The 26,280-nt window shown below is 49.0% G+C and overlaps 1 protein-coding gene across 2 annotated transcripts in view; it reads left to right on the top strand.

Moving 5' to 3' along the window:
• Window positions 1-24,090, top strand: part of CCDC57 (coiled-coil domain containing 57) — a 116,480-nt gene extending 92,390 nt beyond the window's left edge. For both annotated transcript variants that reach the window (XM_065910076.1, XM_065910074.1), the window contains one exon: window positions 23,561-24,090. In XM_065910076.1, coding sequence (XP_065766148.1) covers window positions 23,561-23,760 — 200 coding nt within the window. In that variant the 3' untranslated portion in view covers window positions 23,761-24,090. The remainder of the gene's footprint in view (window positions 1-23,560) is intronic.
• Window positions 24,091-26,280: the final 2,190 nt, after the last annotated feature.

Raw genomic sequence — 26,280 nt, 5'->3', positions numbered from 1 at the left:
AGAAGCCTGCAGTGGCCGGAGGAGAACCATCCCGACAGCAGGTCTGGTGGTGGGAAGAACAGGTCCCCACGGGTTCCTTTTATTTCCTCCTTTCAGTTCAGTTCAGTTCAGTCGCTTAGCCGTGTCCGACTCTTTGCGACCCCGTGGACTGCAGCACGCCAGGCCTCCCTGTCCATCACCAACCCCTGGAGTCTACCCAAACTCATGTCCGTTGAGTCGGTGATGCCATCCAACCATCCCATCCTCTGTCGTCCCCTTCTCCTCCTGCCTTCAATCTTTCCCAGCATCAGGGTCTTTTCCAATGAGTCAACTCTTCACATCAGGTGACCAAACTGTTGGAGTTTCAGCTTCAACATCAGTCCTTCCAATGAACACCCAGGACTGAACACCTAAAGGATGGACTGTTTGGATCTCCTTGCAGCCCAAGGGACTCTCAAAGAGTTTTAGCCAATGAACACCCAGGACTGAACACCTTTAGGATGGACTGTTTGGATCTCCTTGCAGCCCAAGGGACTCTCAAGAGTTTTCTCCAACACCACAGTTCAAAAGCATCAATTCTTCGGCACTCAGCTTTCTTTACAGTCCAACTCTCACATCTATACATGACTACTGGAAAAACCATAGCCTTGGACCTATGTTGGCAAAGTAATGTCTCTGCTTTTTAATATGCTGTCTAGGTTGGTCATAACTTTCCTTCCAAGGAGTAAGCGTCTTTTAATTTCATGGCTGCAATCACCATCTGCAGTGATTTTGGAGCCCAGAAAAATAGTCAGCCACTGTTTCCACTGTCTCCCCATCTATCTGCCACGAAGTGATGGGACCGGATGCCATGATCTTAGTCTTCTGAATGTTGAGCTTTAAGCCAACTTTTTCACTCTCCTCTTTCACTTTCATCAAGAGGCTCTTTAGTTCTCCTTTACTTTCTGCCATAAGGGTGGTGTCATCTGCATATCTGAGGTTACTGATATTTCTCCCGGCAATCTTGATTCCAGCTTGTGCTTCTTCCAGCCCAATGTTTCTCATGATGTACTCTGCATATAAGTTAAATAAGCAAGGAGATAATATACAGCCTTGACGTACTCCTTTTCCTATTTGGAACCAGTCTGTTATTCCATGTCCAGTTCTAACTGTTGCTTCCTGACCTACATAGAGATTTCTCAAGAGGCAGATCCTCCTTTCAAGTACAGGGCAAAGCCACGGACTCTGAGAGGAGAAGGAGGTGGAGGAGGACGTACAAAGAGAAGTGCAAAACTATCATCTGACAGGGCCTTCCCTGGTGGCCCCATGGCTGAGACTGTGAGCTGCCAATGCCAGAGGCCCAAGTTCCATCCCTGGTCAGGGAGCTAGATCCCACATGCTGCAACTGAGAGTTCACATGCCACAACTGAAGATGCCGCAACTGAAGATCCCACGTGCTGCAAATAAGACCCAGAACAGCCAAATAAATAAAATAATAAATATTAGAAAAAAAAAAGACGGGTCGACCCCATCTGACAAGTGAAGCAGGGACAAGTAAGGGTGGGTGGTGCCGTCAGCCCGGCAGGGCCTCGTGGACAGCAGGGCCTGGATCAGAGCGAGAACAGCCCACTTGTGGCTGGAGGTAAAAGTGATGACCGTAATGGGGTGAGAGGAGCATCACTACCAGCGCCGCCCCAGAGCAGTGGAATTGGCCTGATAGGGAGGCAGGGGTTGTGTGTATTAGTTTAAATGCTTTTGGCTACAAGTTACAGCACAACCTGATGAAAGTGGCATTTAGCCTCTTCCCAACTGTTATCTCATCATGGCACCCATAGATAATCACACATGGTCACTGAATGAGGAGGAGGGAGCCAAGGCGGCCAGCATCTTCGTAACCTTTCTGACATACAGTGTGCATGCACAGCAGCGGGATGTCAAGGCCAAAGTAAATGGCTCCTCTTCTTCAAAAGCTGACTTCTCTGAGGCTCTTTTCTCTTAATGGTTTCAAGATGGCTGCAGCAGCTCCAAGCGTCACATCAGAAGACATACTTCTCTCTTCCTGCTTTTCTTTCTTTTAGTTGGAAAGGGATATGTTTCCCTAGAGCTCCTAGGGAAGCTAGGAGCTTCCTGGACTCTCTCTTCCATCTCACTGGCTGCCCAGGTCATGTGGCCTCTCTTGACCAGTCACTGGGAGACTGTCTTAGACCCTGAGAACTTGCTGCGTGGAACTAAACAGTATTGGGATTCCTTGGCAAGAAAGCTGAGAAAGGGCTTTAAGTGGGCTGCAGCTGAGTCTGTGCAGGGGAAGGTGATGAGACACCTGCCCATAGCAGTTGAAGCTGCTACTTCTTTTTCTTTGCAGTAAAAAAGTAGGAATGATTGCTGCCTAGGCTTTTGGTTCACCCTGTGAAAGATTTGGTTTGGTTTGGAAGAAAGATTGAAATTAATGTAGTTTAGCTGTTTTAAGCTCCCACAAAGCTTCTTTATTCTGTCCTTATAATCTTGAATGTTTGAGCATGCATAATTTAACTACCTGTAATATGTCTACTTTGTATAAAAATACTTTTTTAAAACCTTATTGGTGACTCAAATGATAATCACAACTTTGGTTAAGATGTAAGAACGTTAGCATTTATGATAAAGGATGGTGTGAGTATTGGTCCACAGGCAAGCAGTCTGGAAGCTCCATTCTGGAAAATGGAATGTCTTGCCCTCTGCATTTTTTTTTTTTTTTTTTTTTTACATTTTCAGCACATTGTGAATAGCAGACTGTGAGACCTAGCAGTTATGAACAGAGTTAAAAGTGATAATGAAATAGTTTGCCGAGTTGTGGCATCGGCATTAATAACATGAAGAACTATATGGTATTTCTCAGGACGGAGGGAGGTTTTCATGCTGAAAAGCCACACTCCTCTTGGTTTTGAAGTGAGACCAGAGCTGACCCTCCCACCTCTGCCCTGCCTCTACCTGCCCCACCCCTGCCCCACTCCCCATCCCGTCACAAGCACACAGAGCTGCTGCTTTGCAGGCCTGGTCTCAAAGAAGGGCTGCAGCCTGACACCCCGGGCCTTGCCACACCCCAGACCCCGGGGCCACTATAGCCCCCTCCTCCATCCTCCTGGATCTTTGATCCTATGGGTGTGGTCTCTCCAAGCCTCGCCTCCTCTCACCTTCCCCACCCCTTCTGTCCCGACTTCACTCCCTCCTCTCTCCCTCCTGCCCCCCACCATTTCCTGCCCACTGTGGCTCTGGGACTCTGACCCCATCTCCCCACCTTCCCAGACACAAACAGCCCAGCTCTCTGCTGCACCTGAGGACACCCCACCCCCACCCCACCCCACCTTGTACAGGCATGCAGACCCTTGTGCACGTGGGTGGGCACCCTTCACCTTCCTCTCCCTAGCAACCACCTCTTCTCTGAAGCCCTCCCTCACCAACTCCACCCCCTGCTTGTCTCTTGTCTTCTTCCCACTTAATGCTAGTCTCCAGATCACTTGCTGTTTTCCTCATTTATCTTGACTCTGTCCTCTCTGCTGGAAGAATGTGGAGGTGGGGGCAGCTTCCTTGATCCTTGTCCCCTGGCCAGCACAGACAGGTAGGTACACAATAGGTGCTCAGTCAGGATGTGCAGAGAGATAACTGCGAAGAATGGGAGTCCAGCAAGGCCTTGTGTCCACAGCACAAGGATCCAGAGGCTCCGGAAGTGTGTGTGATTAGAGAAATCACCACGCATTGTCTAAGAAGTATCAGATTTGAAAGACAGACTCTTCCTGGATGGAGTATTAAATATTATAAAGACAGCTGTTTTCCCCTAATTGAAGTAAACAGTTCGTGTAATTCAATGAACTAGGGACAGAATTTCTCTTGAAACCAAAGAAGTGGGTTTTCAAGTTTGGGAGCAATAAAATTCATGGGTAAGAGGGAGTAGGGAGACCCAACCTGATGATAGCTGGGGGGCAGGTACAGAGCAGAGGCCCCTCCTTCCAGAGTCTGCAAATCAGAGCCCCAGACACAGCAGGGTGGGGATGCAGCATACTTCTGTCCTCACTGCCTGCATCCAGACCACACACTAAAATGCAACCCAGGCACAGCTAAATGCCTTAAATCGAACCCAGAAATACACCAAATTAGAACTACTTACAAATGACTATATCATTTGTAAAGGTTATATCATCTTAGATGTAACTTAAAAATCACAGGTTTCTAAGGTATTTCTTTTTTAACCTCAAAAATAACCCAACTAGAAAGATATTTTTAAGCAACATGACAAAGGTCAGCCATGTATAAATAACTCATCAAAGTTGACCAGATAGATGCACAGTGGCAAAAACACTCACCCAAGGCAGTACCAGAAAATATGGGTTTCTGACCTGCCAGCAAAGCAGCCCTTGGAGAGCTGACCCCGGGCCTGGACGGGGAGGCCCAGCCTCCTGGCCTTATTGGTGACTCTGTCCCAGGGGTTGTTGGAGTCATTGGCTTTCCTAGCGTCCATGCTGTGTGTGCAGGCGGCCCAGCTCAGCATGACTCTGTGGCATGTCCACTGAAGCAGAGGGGCTCCAGACCTCCTCCTCCAGCATGAGTGACACTCCATTTGGCTAAAAATAAACCAAAACAGCGTAGAGGATTTTCAGTGGAAATCAGTCCTCTCCATCACCCCTCCCCTGCCCACCTGGCCTTCTGTCTGGTTCTCTTGCTCTTCTCCAGACATGCTCTGTACTCTGTGGCTGTGGAAGCTTATATTTAAATGTGTGTGTGTATATCCTCTTGCTGCTGTTTAAGTTTCTGTCTGTAGTGTTTCTCCATTTTGGTTGACACTGAGCTCACAGATCTTTTCAGTAAGTAGTTCAGTGGTCCTGTGTGTGAGTACTTCCTTTTACCTGTCTGACATTCGTGGACACTTGGGTCGCTTCTAGTTTTCAGTACTGCCATGAGCCTGCTGGTGTGGGTGGTTGCTTATGGGAATGTGGAGTCAGGTGAGTGTCTAGGAGTGAAATCTCTGGGTCAAAGATGTGAGTGGTCTGAGCTCTGGGAGGTATTAACAAATCACCCTCAGAGAGTTGGTGCAGTTCATGTTGGTGGCCACAGAGTGTAAATCACGTCTCCTCACTCCTGTACCGGTAGATTTTTATCAAGCTGTTTTTTGTTTTTTTTTTTTGCCAGTCTGATAGGTTAAAAAAATGGTATTTCAGTATGTGTTTTAGTTTGCAGTTTTTAAATTATGAGTAAGATTGGTCATTTTATGTGTGGTTTGTGTGTTGTTCAGTTTTGTACCCTTTTTTAAGGTGACCGTGAAAGGTGGCAGCAGAAGAAAATGCATATTCATTATGGTCTCGAAGTCAGAACACCAAGGGTAGAAAAAGTGCTCTAGAAGAGGCTGTGGCCCCTGCTCTGGGGAGGACACTAGGTACAGGATTGGGGGAGGAGCTGGACATGATTTTTACAAATAAATGCAGTTGGAATTTTTTTATTATTATTAAAGAGAGGAGTCCAGCTAGAAGCAAATGTTTGTTGAGTGCCTGCCAGGTGCCCACCTGTGCTTAAGGCAGCCACTCCCACCATAAACCCATGCCATCCAGTCAGTGGGTCTGCTTTCCAAAGGAGGACTCCAAGACCTCCAGCAGTGAGTCACTGCCCGGGTCAGAGTTCTCAAGTCCAAACCCTCTTCCCACCCACTCTGGAATTCCAGAGCAGAGAGGCCTGACCTCATCCTCAGGCAGATGGTCCAGAGAGGCCAAGGTTGTCCCTGGAGTCACACAGATAATGGGCAGAAGCTCCCAAGGAATGCAAGCATTCCTTCAGAAAGCGAGGAGCTGCCTGGCCCTGCCCTGGGGGCTGGACACGCCTTCCCCCATTCCAGCATTCTGAGCACCGGCCAGCCCAGCCCAGCGCCCCTGCGGCACTCCCCTTGTTTCTACCATGGGGTCTTAGACGGTCCTGAGCAGTCCGGCTGTGAGCCCTACGTTCTCGTGGATAGAGTCTCTTCCCCCTGAGTGCTCCCCACTCACTGAGGATGAATGAAAGGAGACAAAGCTTTTAAAGGGTTGGGTTTTTTTTCTCTTTAAATGTTTATTCTTTTGAAAATCATGTTAGTTTCTCCTGAAATTAATTTTTTTTTCCTTTAACAAGGGTTGCACAAGATTTTAAGATGAGGCATGCATGAGCCTGTTAACTGCTGCTAATCCAAAGTTATTTTTAAACCCTGTGTAATGAGAACATTTCTGTGCAGATCTTACCGTAGAGATGGTACCTAAATCCTAGTTGCCAGGCTCTTCTAAGGATCCAGGAAGCAAGAAACCAACCACTTCCTGTTCTCAGCTCAGTGTCTGCTCACATAGGGCCCAGTGCTGCCATCAGCCCAGATATCACTCTGCCCGCCATCGTGGATCCTCTCCCAACAGCTCCTGGAGGCCAGGGTTTGACATTCAGATGACAAGACCCAGGCCCAGAGATGTTAATGCTGCTTGCTCAAGGTCACACAGCCCCCAGTTCATGGATCAGGATCAGAATCCAAACTGTCCAGCTCCTGCCCATGAGCTCACAGAACTGAAAAAGGTCTCAGATGATAGTGCCCTGGGTGCCAGGCAACAAGTAGCTGAGTGAAGGGAGGCAGGACCATGTTGACTGCTGGGCAGTACTTGGCCAGCGGGTGTTGGAGGCCTGACCAGCTGGCCTGTCCAGCAGAAACAGTTGATGATGCCAGCCCATGGCAATCCCTGCACAGCAGTGCAGGTTCAACAAGTCAGATCTTCCCATTTTTTAAGAGGTGTTAGAAATCTTGTTTTTTTTATATGGTGCTCAGTCGCTTAGTCATATCCGACTCTTTTGCGACCCCCTGAACTATAGCCCCCCCAGGCTCCTCTGTCCATGGAATTTTCCAAGCAGGAATACTGGAGTGGGTTACCATTTCCTCCTGCAGGGGGTCTTCCCAACCCAGGGATCAAACCCGTGTCTCCTGCATTGGCAGGCAGATTCTTTACCCCTGAGCCACCTGGGAAGCCCCATTTTTTATATGGAATGTTTCAGTTTTTTTAATATTGGCAACTAATTAAAACATACAGGCCAAATTGCAGCTCAGTCTGTAAGCTACAGAAAACCCTGGGAGCCAGGTACAGCCATGCCCAGTGGTACATGGTCTATGTAGCCTCCAGCTCCAGGGGACAGCTTCCAGCAAAGCGCCTTCCCATGCCCAGAATAAAGTGAGTGCCAGGCAAACTGAGATTCTCCTGCTCTGAGACTCACGTGTGATTGACTGCAGAACCAACGTACAGGTCCCTTTGGTCTCCTTGTGGTTAGTGAGCCATTCTGCAGGGTGTTACCAGTCACTGAATAGGGTTGAGTGAGCCCTGAGGATACCAGCTTATCCTGGCATTATGTATTTTTGAGTGGAGACCGTTCCAGGCCTCCCCTGAAGGATTCTTGGACTCAGAAGCAGCATTTGGGGTCTTTCTCTGAAGGCAGACTGATTCAGCCATGGGTCTGCCAGCCCAGCCATGCTGTGAGGACATACAAACATACTCTGAACTCAGGACCTTAGAGTCACCTTGCCTGCATGCTCTCAAGACCAGGAGCATCATCATCTGGCTTCCCCACAGAAACTTTATGTTTCTCAGTAAACCCAGGGCAAGGAGAGCAGTTTCAGGCACCCCAGCACTGCACTGAGTGAAGGACAGAAGGAGCAGCCACTTGTGGTTGGATTTGTGATAAGAAAGAAAAGGTGAAACTCTCAGGGCAGGTGACCTCCGAGAATAGTCAGGGAACAGGGCAAACACACCTGGAGCGTTATATTCTCTTTTCCCTATCTGTGATCCTCGTACCTGCATGCAAACCAGAGTCTGAGACTCTGTCCTCAAAGGTGGACGTCAGGCTCCTAGTGTATCATAGTGAGATGCAGACCCAGCTCAGAGACGGACAAACCTGACCCGTGGGGACGGAGGCCAGCATGAGCCTGAAGAGGGGCCGTCCTCCACACCAGACTCCTATGATGATGGGAACACAGCCATCAGAACGGCTCTGCCCGTGCTCTCAGCAGCCACTGTCACAGTAACCTTGTGGAGCGGATGGTGATGGGAGCTGCCCAAGGGAGCACCACCAGACGCCCACTGAGCAGTGTGACCAGGGCTCTTCCAGCATCTGCTGGGGAGCGAAGGGATCGAAAGGGCCCTGCCGTGTTTGCCAGCATCACGTTTGTCCTTTTGGCTCTGCACATTGCTGCTCTTAGGATGGGACTGAAGGAGAGAGCCAGGTTCACCAGTGTGCACCACCCTTTAGCATCTTCTATAATCACAGCCAGAGAAATCTAAGAACCAGGGCTCTGGTCCAAGAAGGGGACCGTGCAGTATCTTGAATTAGGTGAGCAACTCCAGCTTCCTGCCTTTACTGCTTATTATAGCCCGAGACTTTTTAGGACATAGAGTATCCTCTAAACTTTTTGAGAAATATATGGTCAAATAGGAGCTTCCCAGGTGGCACCATGATAAAGAATCTGCCTGCCAAAGCAGGAGATGCAAGAGATGCAGGTTTTGATCCTTGGTCTGGGAAGATCCCCTAGAGGAGAAAATGGCGACCCACTCCAGCATCCCTGCCTGGGAAATCCCATGGATAGAGGAGCCTGGCAGGCTACAGTCCAGTGGGTCACAAAGAGTCGGACACAATTGAGTGTGCGCGCACACGCTCACACACACACATACACCCAGTCAAATAGATCTTTGTTAGCTCTTTTTTGAAGTTGTTATGATGAAACAGCTTTTCCTGCCACTTAGGAAAAAAACTTGTGTTGAAATAACTTTTAAAACAAAGTAAATACTTTGATGTAGCCAAGGTGGCGTCTACTTCAGTGCTGTTTTTTCTGGGGCCACAGCATGACCGGCACTCGCTCCTACACCTGGCCAGACCAAGGACTATAGATTAACATCCACCCCTACATAGGCAAATTATATGAAACAACTGTTTTCAGATGTTGGAAAATAGGCAGCAGAGGACTGTGATTCTTAAAAGAAGGAAGACAGATGAGGCATCTCTCAGGTCCCCGTGGCTTTCTGCCCTAAGACATTTTCTGGGCTGCAGTCACACGGAGGGGAGCACCAGGCAGGGGTCAGTGCCTTCTCTGGTGGAGGAAACAGGAGCTGGTGTCTGGGAAGGCAGAGGGGCTGGAAGTTGCAGGAAAGATTCCGGGGGAGGGGGTGGGGGTGGGGGGAGGGGTATGCAGAAGAGAGCTCCTGAAATCCTGGTAGGAATTGTCTTGGGTCTTTACTGTGTCCTAGCTCATTGATGTGCAGAATAATACTCCACAAATTCAGGCAAAGGGAAGATAAGCAGCTTGTAAGTGTAAGCATTTCCAGACCTCTTAGACGGTGGGGAGGTAGTCAATCTCCAGCCTTCATTCATTGGAGACCCAGAGAAGTCACACCTTGGTCATGGAACTAAGTGTCTCTGAAGTGCAGACTCATCTAGACTTACCCTAGAAAGCTCAAAACAGTCTTTGAAATGACGAAATGAGAACCTAACTGCCTGTAAAAACAAAGCTCAACATTCTTAAAAAGACAAAATTCCAACACAATACCTAATGTGTGCAATAGCCAGTTAAAAATTACAAGACTTGTGAAGAAGCAGGAAAATGTGATCCAAAGCCAAGAGGAAAACCATTCAGTGGAAAGAGGTTCAGAAATGACAGAAACGAGGAAACAAGCAAAGCCGTTGAAGTGACTGTTACGACTGCTTTCAGGTATTTAAAGGAGAACAATGAGAAGAACTGAAGCTCTGAAAAAGAATCAGGCAACACTTCCGGAGATGAAAAATACAGTATTTGATAAGGAAGACACATTGGATGGGATTAACAGTAGAATAGAGATGGCAGAAGAAAAAACAAGGAACTTGAAGACATGGCAATAGAATCAACCCAAAATGGCACAGAGGAGAGAACATAGGGCATAGAAAACAGCTTTGGCAACCTGAAAGAGAGCATCCATCAGTCTTAACAGAGGGGAGAAAGAAGGGCAGAAAAAGTGTTTGAAGAGATGATGCCCCCCCCCCCCCCCGCCGGCTTAAATTTGACGAAAACTCCTAACTCACTGATTCAAAAAATTTGTCAACCCCAAGCACCAGGATAAACACACAGGCACAAATTCAATCCAGGGAATATCATAATCAAGTTTCTGAAAATCAGCAATAAAGTAAAATCTTAAAAGCCGTCAAAGAAAAGACACATTACTTGAAGATGAATGAAGATAAAATTTATGACAGACTTCTCTTCAGAAACTATAGCTACCAGATGACAACGGATCATCAATTGTCTCTAAGCTGAAAGAAAAAGGAGCGCACAAAGTAGAATTCTGTATCTAGCAAAAAGATCCTTTAAAAATGGAGGCTAAATAAAGACGTTCACAGACAAACCAGATAGAGTCCATCACCAGCAGACCTTCACTACAAGAAATAGTAAAGGACACTCTTCAGGCAAAGGAAATGATGGCAAATGAAAATTGGGGTCATCAGAGAAAAATACAGAGGCAGCAGGTGAGTTTGTGGGTAAATGATGGAAATAGGCTTACATTTTTCTTTGGAAGATCACTGGCTGTTTAAAGCACAGATGATAACAGTGTATGATGGGGTTTGTGATACACATACAAGTGAAATGTATGACAAGATGGCATAAATGATGGGAAAGAGAAAAGAAGGTACGCTCCTGTTGGGCTTATATGTGAACTTGTATAATACTACTTCAAGGTAAAAAAAAAAAAAATACTACTTCAAGGTAGAATGTGATAAATTAAAAATGTATATACCATAGAGCAACATTCAAAAACAACAAAGCAAACAAAAAGCACAAAGATGTATAGCTAATAGGGCTGTAATAGAGAGAAAATGGGATTAAAAAAACACAAATTCAAGAGTAGGCAGGAAGAGATTTCCCTGGTGGTCTGGGGGCTAAGACTCTGCGCTCCCAATGCAGGGGGCCCAGATTTGATCCCTGATCAGGGAGCTAGATCCCACACGCTGCAACTAAAGATCCTACATGCTGAAACTACAAAAAGATCCTGAATGCCACAATAAATATCCAAAATCTGCATGCCACAACTAAGACCCAGCATCACTAAATAGCTAAATAAATGTTAAAAAAAAAAAAAAACTATAAAACATCTAGAAGAAATCATAGGAGATCTTTGTGACTTCGGGATAGGCAAAAATTTTTTAGGATAGAAAAAAGTCTAAACATTAAATGAAAAAAATTTGATGGATTGGGCTTCATCAAAATGTTAGAGTTCTGCTTCTGCAATGACACTCTCAAGAAGGTGAAAAGGTAAGCTGGGAGAAAATATTGGAACACATATCAAGGACCTGATCCAGAATATACAAAGAACTTTACAACTCAGTGGTAAATAAATAAGCCCAGTTTTTAAAATAGCCAAAATACTACAGAAGACACTTCAAAACAGAAGAGATACAAATGGCCAGCAAGCCATGAAAGATACTCAGTGTTAGTCATCAGGGAAATACAAATTTAAACCACAGTGAGTTGCCACTACTCACAGTCACTCAGACAACCAAAACCATACAATAATATGGCAATATCAAGTGGTAGCAAACACGTGGAGCTGCTGGAAGTCACGCTGCCTGAGAGAACGCAGTATGGTCAACTGCTTTGGAAAACAGTTTGGCAGTTTCTTAAAAAAAAAAAAAAACTTGTGGTTGCTCTCACCTCCTCAGATGGTCCACACTGTGTCTGTGGAGTGTGTTTCTCTCTAAATAAATCCATTTCTTAACCTATCAAAAAGAAAAAAACTTGCTACACAACTCAGCCATTCAGTTCCATGGTAACCAACATCCACGCCCCAAAGGCCTTAACACGAATGTCAGATTGGAAACAACGCAAATGTGCATCAACAGATAAATGGAAAAGCAAATTACTGTGTAGCAGCGTGATGTGCTGCTTTTCCATTTATCTGTTGATGGTCAGCGGTAAAGAGTCTGCATGCCAACGCAGGAGATGTGGTTTCAATCCCTGGGTCTGGAAGATCCCCTGACGAAGGGAATGACAACCCACTCCAGTATTCTTGCCTGGAAAAATCCCATGGACAAGAGGAACTTGGCAGGCTACTGTCCATGGGGTTGCAAGAGTCGGACACAATTGAGCAACAAAACAAGTGTGCTCTACTACTTGACAAGTAAAAGAACTGTCAGTACATATGACAGCAGGAATGAACCTCAGAAACATTGCTTTGATCTCTGGAAGAACCAGACATCAAGCAGTCCCTAGTGTCCATTTTTTTTTTTTTTTTATGTTTTTATTGTTGGCTGCGCTGGGTCTTTGTTGCTGTATGGGCTTTTGTCTAGGTGCGACCAGTGGGAGCCACTCTCCAGTTGCAGTGCACGAACTTACTGCGGTGGCGTCTCTTGTGGAGTACAGACCAGAGTGCAAAGGCTTCAGTAGTTGCCGCCTGTGGGCTCAGTAGCTACAGCTCTGAGGCTCTTGAGCTCTGGCTCAATAGTTGTGGGGCACAGGCCTAGATGATCCTAGATGAGGGATCGAACCTGTGTCTCCTACATTGGCAGGTAGATTCTTCATATCTGAGCCACCAGGGAAGCCCCCTAGGGTACTCTTTTTATGTGAACTTCTAGAAATTACTCACATAGTCAGCAATGACAAAAAGCAGATCGGTGGTTACTTCAGGCTGGGAGTAGGGATGTTTGGGGTTGACGGAAATGTTCCATAGACATAGATGTATAGATTTTATACAACCCATTGAAATGTACCCTTACAATGGGTGCATTTTATAGTATATAAATTATAGCTCAATAGAAGTTATTAAAAAAAAAAAACAGCAAAAGATCTCCTGTGTTCAGCATCACCCAGACAGCAGTTGGAAGCAGCGTATTCTGGAGAACTCTGGCCTTCTGCTCTTGATGTTCTGTCTCTCTCCTGCTCCATGGTCCCTCCTGATCTTGGTTTCTAGTCTGGGTTATCTGCGTCTATTCCAGGCAAAATCAAGAAGAGCCAAAGTAGGACAGACACCCAGTGTCAACTTGCCTCACGCCACTGCAGATCCTTGCAGAATTCTTGTAATTCATATCAATTTACTCAGGCCCTCTTAATTATCCTCCACTGGGCACTCAGGACTCCTCGGGGAGGTCATTACTGTCAACAGTGCCCTCCCACTGGGGCCCCAGAGCCTCTCGGAAGGGCCTCAAGAGCCTGAAGGCGGGAGGAGTGGAAGAGCCTTTGGCATCCTACGCTCATCCCAGCCCGGGCTGTCCTTTCCCGCAAGCCTGCACTCGAGATTTTGTTTGAAGAAATAGTAACTCAAAAAAAAAAAAAAAAATTTATAGAATCAGTGTATAGAACAAACCCATCCACTTCTGTTTTTGTTTTGTTTTCATCCATAAGGGGTTATTTGGTCTCTGGAGAACACTGCACATTTCACACTTTGTGAGGAGAGGGAAGGCCCCCCCACCCCGGTGCTGGTAGCAGAAGCAGCAGCGGGAACAGCAGCCACCTCTGACCACAGACAGCCACGACGGGGCACGTCGGGCTGTGTTCCAATGAGACTATGTTTTCAAAATAGGGCAGGCTGACTTAGAGTTTTCTTGCCTTTTCCAATACTTGATCCTATTTGCTGGAAGGTCACAGTTCTGCAGAGAAGTGCTCTGTAGTGCGCAATGGGCTCATCTGTCCACCCTCCTTGCTGAACTTCCTTGGTGGTGGTGGTTTAGTCACTAAGTCGTGTCTGACTCTTTCGACCCCATGGACTGCAGCCCGCCAGGCTCCTTTGTCCATGGGATTCTCCAGGCAAGAATACTGGAGTGGGTTGCCATTTCTTCCTCCAGGAGATTGAACCCAGATCGATCGAACCCAATCTCCTGTGTTAGAGGCAGATTCTTTACCAACTGAGCTATGAGGGAAGCACTAACAGTTTGTCTTGCAGTGCTTTTTTCCCTAAGTGGATGATCCTAGTATCTTCAGACAGTGACTGTTTCTTCCCTTCAGTGCTTATAGCCCTATTTCATTTAATTTCCTTACAGAGCTGGTTGGGGCCCTGAAACTGTGTTAACAGGAGTGTCATCAGGGGCATCTTGTCTCATTCTCTGACTTGGAGAGATTGAGGCTCATTTTGTACTAAATAAAGTGATTGCTGTGAATTTTTAAATAACCTCTATCAAGTTAAAATTTTTCCCTTACATTCTTGATTTACCAAGAGTTTTCACCATGAATAAGTGTTAAACCTCATCAGATGTTTTCCTGCATTGATTAAGATAATCATATATATATATTTTGCTTATTGTGGTGAAATATGGTGGTAGATTTTCTGATATGGAACCCACCTTGCATTACTGGGATAAACTATACTTGATCTATTTTTAATACCAATTTGGCTTGCTAATGTTTATATATATAGTTTTATAGCTACATTTATGAGTTAAATATTACTGTGATTTTTTTCTCTTGGGTTGTCTTTATCTGGTTTGGAAATGTAGATTACCTCATACAATGAGCTCTTTTTCTACTTTTCTGAGTAATTGGAATCAGATAGAAATTGACTATTCCTTGAAATTTGGGTCTCTGAAAATTCACTAGAACCTCCTATAAAGCTGTCTGAGCCACAAGTCTTTGGGGAGGGAAGTTTTTGATCATCATTTCAATTTTCTTAATAATTATTGGACATTTCAAATGCTTTTTTTGTGTGTGTGCTGGTTTTGGAACTTTCCATTTCATCTAGATTTTATTAACTTACTAGTGAACAGGTGTTTATAACATTCATTTTTACCCAGTTATTCCCCTGCCATGTGCATTTTTTTCTCTCTTTTTTTTGGATCCATTTTGACAGAAGTTAATCTTATTAATCTCTGCAGACAACAGTTTGAGTTCTGTTGATACTCTGTGCTGCTTGTTTTCTTGGAGTTTCCATTCCACTGAATCTTGCCTTTAATGCTATGACTTCCTTTTTCTTGTTCCCAAGTTCATTTTGTTCCTTTCTCTCCAGTTTCTCCCCCTGAAGGCTAGCTCATCTCCTGGTAGTCTTAACTGTTAGTATTTCCAGGTAAGTGTATTCAGAGATGCTTGAGCTATGTCCTACAAATTCTGAGTTTGATTCTAAATATTTTTTGAATTCACCATATGGTTTCCTACATAACTCAAGAACTATTCAGTAATAAGTTAGTGTCCAAGCAGAAGGGATTTGGGGAGATTTTGATGTTGGTTTCTAATTTTATTGTATTAATATCCTCTTTGGAATGAATTGAGACTTGTCCTATGACCTGAGGGGCTTTCCAGGTGGCACTAGTGGTAAAGAACCTGCCTGCCAGTGCAGGAGACTTAAGAGAAGCAGGTTCGATTCCTGGGTCGGGAAGATCCCCTGGAGAGGAAAGTGGCAACCCACTCCAGTACTCCTACCTGGAGAATCCCATGGACAGAAGAACCTGGTGGGCTACAGTCCATGGGGCCGCAAAGAGTATGTGTGGTCTGATTCTGTGTATGGTCCGTGTTTGGCAAAAAAAGAAAGTGTACTATCTGCCTACTAGTTTAGACATCTCTGTATCTAATGACTAAAGCTAATTAATTCCGTTGACTAAGTCTTTGCCATCTTTGTATGGGTTTATGATCAATCAGTTCAGTTCAGTCGCTCAGTCGTGTCCGACTCTTTGCAACCCCATGAATCACAGCACGCCAGGCCTCCCTGTCCGTCACCAACTCCCAGACTTTACTCACACTCATGCCCATCGAGTCGGTGATGCCATCCAGCCATCTCATCCTCTGTCATCCCCTTCTCCTCCTGCCCCCAATCCCTCCCAGCATCAGGGTCTTTTCCAATGAGTCAACTCTTCGCATGAGGTGGCCAAAGTATTGGAGTTTCAGCTTCAGCATCAGTCCTTTCAATGAACACCCAGGACTGATCTCCTTTCAGATGGACTGGTTGGATCTCCTTTCAGTCCAAGGGACTCTCAAGAGTCTTCTCCAACACCACAGCTCAAAAGCATCAGTTTTTCGGTGCTCAGCTTTCTTCACAGTCCAACTCTCACATCCATACATGACCACTGGAAAAACCATAGCCTTGACCAGACGAACCTTTGTTGACAAAGTAATGTCTCTGCTTTTTAATATGCTGTCTAGGTTGGTCATAACTTTCCTTCTAAGGAGTAAGTGTCTTTTAATTTCATGGTTGCAGTCACCATCTGCAGTGATTTGGAGCCCCCAAAAAATAAAGTCTGACACTGTTTCCACTGTCTCCCCATCTATTTCCCATGAAGTAATGGGACTAGATGCCATGATCTTAGTTTTCTGAATGTTGAGCTTTAAGCCAACTTTTTCACTCTCCTCTTTCACTTTCATCAAGAGGCTTTTTAGTTCCTCTTCACTTTCTGCCATAAGGGTGGTGTCATTTGCATATCTGAGGTTATTGATATTTCTCCCGGCAATCTTGATTCCAGCTTGTGCTTCCTCCAGCCCAGCATTTCTCATGATGTACTCTGCATATAAGTTAAATAAGCAGGGTGACAATATACAGCCTTGACGTACTCCTTTTCCTATTTGGAACCAGTCTGTTGTTCCATGTCCAGTTCTAACCATTGCTTCCTGACCTGCACATAGGTTTCCCAAGAGGCAGGTCAGGTGGGTGGTATTCCCATCTCTTGAAGAATTTTCCACATAGGTATGATTAAAACCTCCACCTACCTGGTTTTGGATTATCTACTTTGCCTTGCAGCTCTGTCAGATGTTATTTGGTATGTTTTGAAGTTGTCCCTTCACCAGGACTCAGAGTTCTTCTTTATACCTTAGAAGAGTTTGTGCCTAATTTTATTTTATTTTTTTGTTTGTTTTCAATTTTTATGTGTCTTTTTTTTGTTTTTGACCACACCACCACAAGTCATGTGAGATCTTATTCCCTGACCAGGCCCCCTGCAGTGGAAACACGGAGTCCTAACCACTAGACCACCAGGGAATTCCGTCTTTTGTTTTAGATGGGTTTAAAACATCTTTACACAACATCTTGTTGAATCTTGTTTGTTTGTTTTGAATAAGCCCAATTTGAGAATTTTTCTTCATTGGTGAATTTAACTCATTTATCTATTGGGCTTATTTCTCCTTGTTATTTATTTCTCATCTGTTTACTTTATTTCTGTTTATTTTTTCTACATCCCTACCTTTCATAGGAGAAATCAAGTTTCTTTCTGCTGCATTATAAGTTACACATTCTGCTTTTGCCCAAAGATAATCTCACTCACTCACAGGTGTTCACGCAGCCCTACTGATTTCTCACACTTGTTACCACTTCTGTGTTTCCCCTCCATAGGCATGTTCTTTACGCGCTCCCTTTCTCCCCACCTCTGGCCATCCCACCCCCATCACGGCCACAATGTCTGGAATTCTCATTTTGGGTTGTTGTGGGTTTGCACAGGTTTGATTTCCCTATTTCTCAAGTGTCCGGCAGCTTCTTCTTCAATATATGCTTTTCTCCTTATGTAAGCACTTTTTCCAAGAGTATTCTCAATGTGGCTCCTTAGACGGGACCAGAAATTTTATCCCACTTGTTTGAGAAGCCCTCCTGCCCGCATCCCTGTAGGGATTTTAAAGTTTGTGTTTTAACAGCGTTCAGTACAAAGATGTAGAAGTTTATGTGTAAGTTTAGCATATCCAAGTTATGTCCTCCATTAACATCCTATAAGAATGCCATTCATTCTTCAAGTAAGCACAGTAACAATGAAACATGTTGGGAAATGAGGGATTGGTTTTATTTATTCTTGTTTTTGGCTGCGCTGGGTCTTCGTTGTTGCACATGGGCTTTCTCTAGTGACAGTGACCAGGCGCTACTCTCTAGTTGTTCTGTGTGGGCTTCTCATTGCAGTTGCTTATCTTGTGGAGCACAGGCTCTAAGGTGCACGGACGGCAGTTGTGGTGGTGTATCAGTTTAGATGCCCCGAGAGGTGTGGGATCTCCCCTGACCAGGGATCGAACTGGTGTTCCTTTCATTACAAGGCAGGCTCTTAACCACTGGACCACCAGGGAAGCCTGGCATTTGCTTTTTAACTTGGGAAAGATGGTGAAAGGTTTTCTGGGCTTTGTATATGTGCCTCTCATGGCCCAGTTTCTTGTGTTTCAAAGGTTCGACCATGAGTGCTTTTGGTACATCACACACACTACTCCGTTTATATCTGAGTTTAAAATAGAAAGCCAGTTACAATCCTGAACTACAGATGTCACAAACGAGTGAGCAGGAGATCTAGTAGCATAAAATTCTGTTCAACTTTCCACGGACTCTGCTGCCAACATGCAGGTTTCAGGATTCACTCTGCGACCAGGGCTGAGCCTTCTTTGGTCCACGTGGGGAATGAGGGAACCCTATAGGTGGGCAGAAAAGCCCAGCCATCCACAGAAGGGGGGGCGCAATTCAAGGCTTGGGACGTAGGTCGGGCGTTCAGAGCTCCACGGGAGCCCTGCTCTTGGCAGTGCCTGAGTAAGGCCTGACAGAGGGACATGAGCTGCGTTCTCACCTCCAGCCCAGAGGCTGCAGGTTGACCGTCCTGGCCTTTTGCTCTCAGCCCAGCTGCACCACCTCTGTGTCAGGCCAGGGCCCCTGTTTAGGGCCCGAGCATGAGGTGGATGTGTGTCCAGGAAGCTTTGCTAAGAGCCGTGCCTGGCACCAAGGCGGCACTTGGCACATGCCATGCTTGTGTTCACATGGCTAGTTGTTCTGGGGCCCAAGCCCCTGGAGAGGCTTCCTGGCCTCCTTGCCAGCATCAGGCCTCCCACTTGAGCTGAAATCAGACAGGGGGCAGCAGAGAAGCTGTGGACAACTACTGGGCACACAGTAGGTCTGCACAAACCTCACTCCCAGCCCTGAGTGCTGTGTGCCTGCCCTGCAGGGCATGTCTGTCCTGGACAAGGAGTGAGGGCATTGGGAGGGGGTTCCAAAGTAGCCCTCAGGGTCATCGCCTGAGGCCTGGAACAAGACCTGCAGCTACTGTGCTAGGGGCCAATTGGCAGCCCTCCAGAGGGGGCACATTTCTATGGAAAGGAAGAGCGTTGCTTCACTCACAGCGTCCCCCCTGCCAAGAGGAGCAGAGGGCAGCCCCTCGAGGCGTGTGTGTTGCCAGTCTACACCCTGGCTAGGTGCAGAGCTGGGTTGCCCCTCCATGGGAGGACCCTAGGATTCTTGGGTTCCTGGTCTGACCTACTGTGGGGCAGAGCCTCCACAAGTCCCTGTGAAAGTGTTCCTTTTATGAATGTCACCTTGTTCATCTGGTTTTCACTGTTTGATCTCTATGGAAAGAAGTGTGTTAGTCGCTCAGTCACGTCTGACTCTTTGCAACCCTCCCAGGCTCCTCTGTCCATGGGATTCTCCAGGCAAGAATATTGGAGTGGGTTGCCATTCCCTTCTCCACCGGATCTTCCTGATCCAGGAATTGAACCCAGGTCTCCTGCATTGCAGGGGGATATCTGAGCCACCAGGAAAACCCCTCTATGAAAAGAAGGCAGATCAACATCCAACCGCCACCCCATATTCGCATCTGTGCCCTCCCTGCTGTCCCCACACTAGCTTAGAGAGGACATAAGTTGTCGGTACAGCCTGGGCACTCAGCTCCCCCAGTCCAGGCAGCCCGCTGCCCTCTGCCATCCAAGTGGGGGAACCAACCAGGTTTGGAGGCTCAAACACTACTTTCCACCGCCTCCCTGACCCCAGCCGCCACTGTCCTGACCTCTGTCCTGGCGCTGTTTCTCCCTCCCCCACTTCGCCCCTGCACTCATGAACCTGCCCCCTCTGCCCAGCCACCCGACATGGCCTTTCCCAGCCCCTCTCCTCTGAGGAGCTGGGCCTCAGACAGGGCCCGAGAGGAGACAGTGCCGGCTTTCCTCTGCCAAGAGCATTTCCCCTCTAAGTCCCCTGCCCACGGTACTTCCCGAAACCCAGGATGGGAGCCAGGTGGGGCCACACTGAGGGGCGCTAGCAGACAGTCCTGGGTGAGCCCAGAGCCAGGGAGGAGGTACCCCCAAACATGATGGTGAGAAGGAGCAGTTAGGGGTTGGCGTCAGGCATTAACTTCAGGAAGTGGGGGGGGGGGGCAGAGTGGTGATGCTGGTGTGTTAGCCAGGGCTGTCTGGTCAGTGCCCCCAGCCCACGGCTGGGAGTGGCCACAGGGCCCTGAGGATCTGGCAGTACCTGCCTGCCCCTCCTCCACCCTGCTGAAGGGAGTCAAGCCTGGAAGTATCAGCCCAGAGCCTCTGCACCAGGGGCCTGCAGCAGCTCCCAGGCAGACAGGGCTCCTCAGGACAGGCTCGGGGGTCCACGTCACCCACCATCCACACCCCTGATACACTGAAGGCTTGGGGCTCTAACCCACAGGATTTGGGGCAGGGAGTGTAACAGAATCTAACTTTTAACCACTGATTCACAAGGACGCCCAGGGTGAGGGTAAAGAGCCCTAGGGGGTATAATTCCCCCAACTTGAGAAATGTGGAATTTGGGGACTCAAGGGGCTCCCAGGGAAGCAGGAGAGAGGTCTTAGCAGAAGCGAGGGGCCATCAGCACCCAGAGGGGATCACCCCAAAGAGGAGAGGGAAGGCCTGGCCGGACCAGCAGAGGCTGAAGTGAGCCTGAGGTGGTCCTGCCCCTTGTGGCCAAGGCTACAACTAGGACTTGAATCTCAAGCAGCATCCAGCTCCACAGAAGGTTCTGGAGAACCAGGACACACATGGCTCCATATGCCCTTTTTCAGGAGCTCGGGGAGTGCCTTTCCAACTGCCCTTAGAGGCCTGATGTGCCTGTGCTCAGAGCCACCCTGACGGGCAGGCAGATGGGAAGACAACTGAGGGGGGAGCTGGGCAGCAGCTCTGAGGCACCAGAGAGCTGGGACCCTTACAGGCCCCTGTGCGCAGAGAACCCCAGGAGGCCCCGAGACAGGAGACTAACCCTCCTCCCCCCACCCCACCCCCCGGGGCACTGGTCCATGAGACATGCCAGGCTTCAGATCAGTAAGGGGCCAGGAAGGTCATGGGGAAGACCACCCACCTAAAGGGCAGGCCCACAAGCCCCTTGACTCAGTCAACCCCTGCCGGGCCCCCATCCTGCCCCCAGGTTCATACTGGGAGGTCTTGGGCATTTCACTGAACCTTCCCGAAGGCTGGGGCTGTACCAGCAGCCTGTAGGAGGCAAGTGCTAAATGTCCCTGAAGCCTCATCAGAGCCCAGAGCAGAAAGAGAGCAGAACAGGTCAGGCACAGAGGAGAAGGCAGAGAGCACGATGGGGGCCTCGCTTCCACACCCCAGCCCCTGGTCTGAGTGAAGGCACAGATCACTCAAGCGGAGACTGCTGCTCGGGCACAGGAAGTGTCCTAAGGTGAGCAGGCCTGACATGTTCAGCTTCATGCCTGAGCCAGGACTGCCATGCCCTGGACGCCTGTCCTGGAGGAGCCAGTCACCCCTCAGGGCGACTTTGCAGGGAGACAGACAGAAACCAGTGCCCTGCAAGGCTGGCTGTGCCGTCCTCTCAGCTCAGAGGCCCTGCCCCTAGGCAGACAGGTGGGTCTGCCCAGCCTGTGTTTCGAGCAGAAACATTGGAACCACCTGCCTGGCATCTGGCTGAACTAGCAATCAGCTCCTAACCACTGGCCACAGGGAGCTCGACCTCCCAAGCAAAGGTCTCAGGCCCTAGGCTGGCCCTTCTCCCTACACCTCGCCCCCCAGGCAGACAATGGGATGGACTCAGGTCATGCCCACCAACCCTTGAAGGGGCTGGTCCCTCAAGTTGCAGGGAGGGACCCCCAGCATCGCAGTGGTCAGGCTCCTGACCCTGACCCTCCCCAATGACAGTGGCCTTCCAGAAGGAAACCAAGTTAGCAGGACAGGGGTGACCAGAGATTCCTTTATAAGCACTTATAAAGGCATCTAGGATGAGAAGGTCTCTGTGTAGAGAGGAAGAATTCACCCGGGGTGAAGAACTCACACGAAGCGCCCGGGTGCTCTCTCAATGAGGGAGAAGCAGCCACGACCACAGGAAGTAAAGGGAAACCTGGGACATCCACGGACCCACATCCTCACCCCCCTCCAGGACCTGGCTCAGCTTTGGGTCTGAGGGCACAGGGGGAGGCCACTGGGTGTGACCCCTGAACCCCCCAGGAAAGGAGAAGCAGCTCCACACATCTCTAGAGGCCAGAGGAACAGGAAGAGCACAAGATGAGAGAGGGGAGCAGGGCCTGGGTGCCCGGCCATCGCCCAGCTCATGGTGCTGGAGTCCCTGGAAGAAGCCTGGCCCACAGCCCTGTGTGTGCTGTCCAAGTCCCGGCCTTTCCCGTCACCCGGCTCCATGCCAACCCTGCTCTTTCCCTCCAGAGGCTGTGCAGCTGCTCTGCTGGCCTTTCCCCAGACTAGAGTCTGGGCCAGGTTGGTCCCTGTCGTCCACCTGTGCAGCACGTGACTGTGGGCTGGGCGGACCCCTCCAGAGCACCCAGCGTCATACCACCAGACCCAGGGTGGTGGGCTTGGCGACTGTGGGCAGACAGTGTGCGTCCCTGAAGTGTGTCTCACATGTGTGAGATGCCAGTACCAGGCAGCCAGGCCCCACCTATCCTGTCTTGACACCCTGTGTCAGCGTTCTTTTATTTTTTACATTTTATTTTTTTTGGCTGAGCCACATGGCATGCGGGATCGCAACCCCGACCAGGGATCGAACTCATGCCCCTTGCATTGGAAACAGTGTCTTAACCACCGCGTTCCCTTTTAGCGCAGACCATCCTGGAGCTCCAGACCCTGGCCCTGCATGCTGGGCCAGCCCAGGAAGGAGAGCTGCCGCTGAGCTTGCATCATCTCACCACTGCTTTTTTTTTTTCTTTTCATTTTTTATTTATTTGTATACAGTTTTTAAAGGTTATGCTCATTTACAGCTATTACAAAATACTGTCCATATTCCACATGTTGTACCATACAGCCTTGTAGCCTCACAATTGCTTTTTAATAACGTCTTCCTGGTACATTTTTTTAAAAACAGAAATACATTTTTAGTTTTAAAAACTAGGAAAACAGTGCGAAGCTCAAGGGACTTTTCAAGCATCACCTAGAGTGCCCTCGTGCAAAGACAGTTGTTGCCAGTATTTTGGGAGGGCTGCCCTGGAGCAGTGGCCCACACTTAAAGCATGTGCTGTAGCTCCAGGGTCCTTGTCCGGGGCCTGGCCACGCGCATCAGAGCTGCTGTGCTGCTGGAGATGCTTGGCAAGCATGGCCAGAGGGCACAGGTTAGATGACAGCCTGGGAAGTGCCGTGAGTCAACCATTAACCTCAGAACTTCCGTGGGACCCGTTATGAAATGATCACGACAGATGTTTTCACAGCCAGATATCCTGTGTGCCCAGTGGAAGGGCAGGTCCAGGCCCTGCAGAACACCTGGAGAGCACATGTCCACACAGACCCTCTGTGTGGGACACCAGGGCCAGGACCTCCAGATACAGCTGTTGCCCCAGAGGACCCTGCCCTGCATGGGCTCCCACAAGAAAGCTGGCATGGGGTCTCTGCTTCCTGCTGGTGAGAAGCTCGGCCAGCACTCAGTGAACCCAGCTCTCTGTGAGCCCTGCATCCTCCTGCCCCATGATGACTCACCCTCCTTTCTGTTTTCTCTTCGCCTGCTAGAGCACTCAGCACCGACAGCCTGTAGCCTCCAGCACCCGGAGGGAAGCCCCATTGCGACGTGGGCAGCCTTTGGCGTTGAAGGGATGAAGATGGAAGCCCAGACAAGGGGCAAGCCTGCTAAACATCCCAGGGCTCATCCTCCAAAACATAAAGGCTGCCAGCGGCCCCCCAAGATTCGGAACTACAACTCCAAGGACTGACCTCCTCACTGCCCCACCCCATGCCTCCCCCTCCCCCTTCTGATCCCCTCCTTCCTCCTCCGCCCCTCCCCTTCCCTCTCTTCCCCTTTCCCCTCCTGCTCCCTTCCAGTCCATCTGTCAGTCTTCTTCCGCTCCTCCTCCTTGGTGCTTTTGTCTCCCTGTCAGGGCTGCGCACGCACGTGTGTGTGTGTGTGTGTGTGTGTCTGTGTCTGTGTGTCTGTGTACAGTGGGGGTGGTGAACTGCTAAGGCACCTCACAGACTGACCACTGAATCCCAAATTCTTCTTTGAACTTGGGAAGGACAGTAAATGATTTCCAGGGCTTTGCATATGTGGCTCTCAAGGCCCGGTTTCTTGTGTTTCAAAGGTTTGACCATGAGTGCTTTTGGTACCATCACACACACCACTCCATGTATATCTGAGTTTAAAATAGAAAGCCAGTTACAATCCTGAACTACGATATCACACACAAGTGAGCAGGAGATCTCAGAGCTTAAAATTCTGTTCAACTTTCCACGGACTCTGCTGCCAACACATGGGTTTCAGGATTCACTCTGCGACCAGGGCTGAGCCGCCTTTGGTCCATGTGGGGACTGAGGGAACCCTGTAGGTGGGCAGAAAAGCCCAGCCATCCACAGAAGGGGGGCAGAATTCAAGGTTTGGGATGTAGGTCGGGTGTTCAGAGCTCCACCGGCGCCCTCGTCAGAGCTGCGTTCTCACCTCCAGCCCAGAGGCTGCAGGTTGACCGTCCTGGCCTTTTGCTCTCAGCCCAGCTGCACCACCTCTGTGTCAGGCCAGGGCCCCTGTTTAGGGCCCGAGCATGAGGTGGATGTGTGTCCAGGAAGCTTTGCTAAGAGCCGTGCCTGGCAAGGCGGCACTTGGCGCATGCCATGCTTGTGTTCACATGACTAGTTGTTCTGGGGCCCAGGCCCCTGGAGAGGCTTCCTGGCCTCCTTGCCAGCATCAGGCCTCCCACTTGAGCTGAAATCAGACAGGGGGCAGCAGAGAAGCTGTGGACAACTACTGGGCACACAGTAGGTCTGCACAAACCTCACTCCCGGCCCTGAGTGCTGTGTGCCTGCCCTGCAGGGCATGTCTGTCCTGGACAAGGAGTGAGGGCATTGGGAGGGGGTTCCAAAGTAGCCCTCAGGGTCATTGCCTGAGGCCTGGAACAAGACCTGCAGCTACTGTGCTAGGGGCCAATTGGCAGCCCTCCCAAGGGTCACATTTCGGTGGAAAAGAAGAGCGTCGCCTCACTCACAGTGTCCCCCCTGCTAAGAGGAGCTGAGGGCAGCCCCTCATGGCATGTGTACTGCCAGTCTACACCCTGGCTACACTTGATCTTAGCCAAAAGGCCAAGAAGCGATACATACTGGCTAGGTGCAGAGGTGGGCAGCCCCTCCACAGGAGGACGGGGTGTGGGGGTGGGAGTGCTTAGCCTGTCCTACAGAGAGGCCAAGCCCCCCCCCCCCAAGCCCATTTGAAAGCATACATTTTATTAATGTCATTTATCTAGGTTTCAGGCTTTGATTTCTGTGAAAAGAAGGAAGATAAAAATCTACACAGGCACATTGACGTCCTAACCACCCATGCACTGCTTATCCTGGGCACACAGTGTTTGGGGAGCTGCGGAGAAAATGGCAGGTCTCTTCCAGTGTGCCAGGAAGGAGCATGCCAGGAGCAGCTTTGCTGCCAGGTGGTGGGGTCTCTGTCCTTTGCTTTGTCTGGCACATGGCCATGTAAGTGGGATGTGGCCATGGGACTTCCTTTAGCTGAAAAAGTGAGCCCTGTCCGCTTTGCTAGAAATAGTTAGATCCCGTGAGTCCCCAGCCCTCTGTGGTGCAAACAAGGGTCTCAAACTCAGCCGCCCAGCCTGCGGTCATCTCGTCGCCTGGGCCCCTGGTAAACTTTAGTGAGCAGAGCCCTACTGACCAGCAGGGAGTGAGCCTGGGATAGTTTAAAACACCAAGAGTTGAGGGTGTTTGTGCAGCACAGCCTACCCACTCCTGACCCAGGATACCAGGTGTCTGAAAAGCTCTTAAATAGGAAGGAAAAGAAAATCCCACAAAGTTATTTGGGACAGCAACTGAACTGTGGGATCTCCCTGCCCTCTCTCCTTTTCTCCTGTCTTGCCCTTTCACAGTGTGCAAACCAGAAGTCCCCAGTGATGATGCCAAGAGGAAGACTAGAGCAGGAGGGATGAGCTGCCATTGGGACTACCTGGGGGTGTAGGGAGCACTGTAGGGTTTGAGGGAGGGGCACCTGAGGCCAAGTTAGCTGGTTTGACGTGGCAGTCCCGTTCTGTCCTGCCCAGAACATCTGTGGCCAGTGCCATGCTCCACAGTCTAAAGTTTCTGAGAACAAGACAAAAGCAGTTGCGAGAAGGCAGGCGAGGAGAGCAGCAGCGTTTGATTACAAGAGTCGGCCAAGCACCTCTGCCAGGGCTTTTCTGACCTCACAAGGGTCTATCAGTGGTCCCAGGAGATAGTAAGGGCTGTGCAGGGCGTGGCCACCGGCCGTC

The sequence above is a fragment of the Muntiacus reevesi genome, chromosome 18 (genome assembly GCF_963930625.1).
Source record: "Muntiacus reevesi chromosome 18, mMunRee1.1, whole genome shotgun sequence".
Taxonomy (NCBI): Eukaryota; Metazoa; Chordata; class Mammalia; order Artiodactyla; family Cervidae; genus Muntiacus; species Muntiacus reevesi.
Note: the sequence above shows the minus strand (reverse complement) of the source record. Positions and strands in the feature narration are given on the sequence as shown.